At 41.7% G+C, this 3,427-nt stretch overlaps 1 protein-coding gene across 1 annotated transcript; it reads right to left on the reverse strand.

The window, feature by feature from the left end:
* On the reverse strand, positions 1–3,427 carry LOC109900513 (uncharacterized). The gene is made up of 5 exons (XM_031838133.1): positions 2,898–3,427; positions 2,493–2,602; positions 2,242–2,313; positions 1,671–1,808; positions 1–1,029 (listed from the first exon to the last, which is right to left on the reverse strand). The coding sequence occupies exons 1-5, from the start codon at positions 2,908–2,910 to the stop codon at positions 673–675; spliced, it is 690 nt and encodes a 229-aa protein (XP_031693993.1). The 5' UTR covers positions 2,911–3,427; the 3' UTR covers positions 1–672.

Below are 3,427 nucleotides of genomic sequence, written 5' to 3' on the forward strand. Positions count from 1 at the left end.
TAACGGCTGCATGGTTTTTATTTACAAGATGCAGTATGTACAAAAGTTCATAGAAGAAAAAAAAACATTAATTGAAGACCAACAGACAAACAAACAAATATTCACATTCCACTGCATTGTAAACATCATATGAATTTGATCAGAAATATTGGACAATAATTTATGTGCTGTAGCTTGCTCAATATAAAACACTTGTTAGTGTTTAGTTAGCTTGCATAGAATATGGCTTTTTATACATATGGCTATGTTGTATAGGTACGTAATGGTTTCTTATGGCGATAATAGAACTCTGGTGTGCAGACAGTAAATGAAAAGGTTGTTATTCTATACATAATCTTGACTGCAGTTGTACTTTCAGTGCAACAATTACATGTGCATGGCAGTCACTTGATTGACAAAGCTTACTGTATTAGAACTGCTAGAATGGACAGATTGAGAAGAAAAAGCCAACCAGTGCTCCAAAACACATTGCAAAAAGAAAAGGATGTATTCTTTCAAAAACAGAGAATCTTATTTCTTTATTTCTTGCATTTTGTGTGCGCCATTGAAGAGATCCACTTCAGTAACTATAGCAACCGCTCTACAGTAGCATCCAGGGCAGTCCACATAACAGGAGGCTCCAATGTAAGCTGTCATTGTAAATAAGAATTTGTTCTTAATTGACTTGCCTAGTTAAATAAAGATTAAAAAAAACAAAGACCCAGAAAGAACTAATAGGAGCCCACCGTTGGATGTTGGGCTCCTATTGGTTGGTGGAGATGTGTTTAACCTCATCTCTGTTTCCCCTTCATTCTCCCTGTGTTGCATGTGAACTGCTCGTGTGGTTAATGACCTCACTTTTTTACTTTCCAGAGCTGCCCTTTCTTCCTCCCCAGCCGGAGAGGCCAGAGTGGGGAAGGGACAAGTGTCCACCGGGGTCGAGCACCCCAGCTCCAGCCATTTGGAGAAAACAGATGAAGTGAAGTTGAGAAGTTTCTCTGGAGAGGAGGAGACAGAGGGAAGAACTGAAGGGTCAGGATCCTCAAATCTCTGTGAGAGAGGGATGTGATAAGGGAGGAGAGGAAAGGGGGATAAGGGAGGAGAGGAGTTGTTATTAAACAGACATACAGTGCAGGCACTGTCATTGATTGATAGCCGGTTCTCTGGGGAGTTAACCTGTGATATACATTGCGTACATTATAGGTGACCTGAACAGGAAAACTATGCACTAGTTAAAGCATAGTCAAGCCACATGGTCAGGAAAAAAAACGTTATTCTCCCCTGTTTTAGCCCTTTTCTGTCATTTATTTACTATAACAACAAGGCATCTTTATAGTGTTTTGTTGCATTTGCACGGGCACAATTATGTTTTATTTTTACAGTACTTAGTCCAAAATGTTTAAGGCTGCTGTGTCTGTCTCTTTTGAGTACATGCTGCTACTTGTTCACCCCCACTGGCAACCTACAGTACACTCTCTATCCAAAACAGTTCATATAGACTACTAGAGTCATAGCCTCGGGAAGTAGTTTGGGGAAGACAGTTTTGCCGGCAATACAGACAGCTATATTGTTTCGCTAATACTTGACTAGTAAAGGACCAATGGATTACTTTAGTAGGGGGGTGCTGCAGCACCCATACTTCCCGCGACAATGACTAGAGTATGTCCACGACATTGTAAAGTTATACCTACCCCTTTTGTCATACCCCTGCCATCCAGGGCTTGTATAAGGTTGGAGATGAATTCGAAGCTATGGTGCTCTGGCCACAGCTGGCTGCGGAGCTGGAGCCAGGAGTCAGAGAGAACAGTCGCAGCTCGGAACACACAACACTGGAGGGGCAGCCGAGGCAGAAGTAGGATTTTAGACACAGAGGTTACGCTGATGATTTGAATAAACGGAGCACAACACAGAGCTGATCATCATTGTGCTAATCAGAGGTTATTGATTATCCTGCCCAGTAACGCTGACAAAAACACAAATTTAGACTTTAGAGTACTGGAACCAGTGGAGGCTGCCGAGGGAAGGATAGCTCATAATAATGTTTGGAAGGGAGCGAATGGCATTGCATCAAACACATGGAAAACCAGTGTTTGATACTGTATATTTGATACCATCCCGGTCCTCCCGCATTGCTCAACAGAGAATCAGAATGAAGGATTTAATGATAGACATAGCAGATACACTAAGTGTGATGTTTGTATAAAACACGAGAATAAATCATTTACTAAAACGGTGTCATTTAATCAATAGATGGTGACTCACCGGATCAGTGTTGCACAGCAGGTTGACATTGTAGTGGTGGGAAATCCAATAGTCTTTAGGGAACACCTTACGCTTGGAGGAAAAAACTGGTTCAGGAATCACAGTATTCACAAGAGTATCTATACCAATAGACAAAACATCAAATTGATAAAACATGTAACCACTAGGAAGTGAACGTATATTTGTTTAAACCACTGTCATTACTCAGGGTGTATGCAGGTACAAAAGGATAGCCACAACGTTCAACTCACAAATCCAGCGTGGTCTGAGTTAAGGGTGGTTTGAAGATTCTTGACAACCTCCCTCAAAAAGTCATCACATCCACTACCTTGGACTGTCAATATTGATAGCAACAGTAAAACTGTATGTGTGAGAGAGAGAGAGAGAGAGAGAGAGAGAAAGAGAGAGATGCAGCAGGTTAATGGATGGAACATTTCTGTGTCCTGCCCATGTGGTTCCAGCCACATGCTTAATGAGAAACATCATGACTTCATGTTAACTTGCGAAAATTAACAACAAACCTAAATTACAGAACCACTATATGAATTACAGTACAATGGTAATGTGGTCAAATTAATCAAACAAATACAAATCCACGAATCAATCAATTAACTTTTGCATACTCTGAATTGATGTAATCACTGAATTCCTCTTACCTGATCGTGACATCCTTTTATCTTCATGAGAAAGGCCACTTCTCCATTTCTGTGGTTGAAAGCATGCAATACGCAGATCAAATAAGTCCTTTGGTCTGACTAGGCAAAGTTTCCTCAGCGGTTCCTTCAAGTGTGTGAGAGAGAGAGAGAGAGAGAGAGAGCTCGGAGTCTTTTCTTTTTCCTCTACTTTGAGACTCCAGCTTAGTTGACCTGTCTTTTAGAATTCCTCCTTTTGTTTCCCGGGTACTTTCCAAATCTTTTCACCCCCTTCTATCTCTCACGCAATCTGCACTGCGATCTCACTTTGGATTTTCCGAACTCTCAGCCTGTCAAACTGCAGCCTTTCCCTTTCCTTCTCTTTCCCTGTTGACCCAGTATATTACAGACCCCACTCTCTGCTCACCCTTTAAATGGCTAATGGACAGAGTGGGGGAAACAGACCCGCTATCTCTCTCTCGCCCTCTGGGCAGTCTGTCTGTGTGAGCTCAGACAGAGGCTAGCCTGAAAGTGAAAGTGCTTGATATCTGCTC

This window comes from Oncorhynchus kisutch, linkage group LG2 (assembly GCF_002021735.2).
Source record: "Oncorhynchus kisutch isolate 150728-3 linkage group LG2, Okis_V2, whole genome shotgun sequence".
NCBI lineage: Eukaryota > Metazoa > Chordata > Actinopteri > Salmoniformes > Salmonidae > Oncorhynchus > Oncorhynchus kisutch.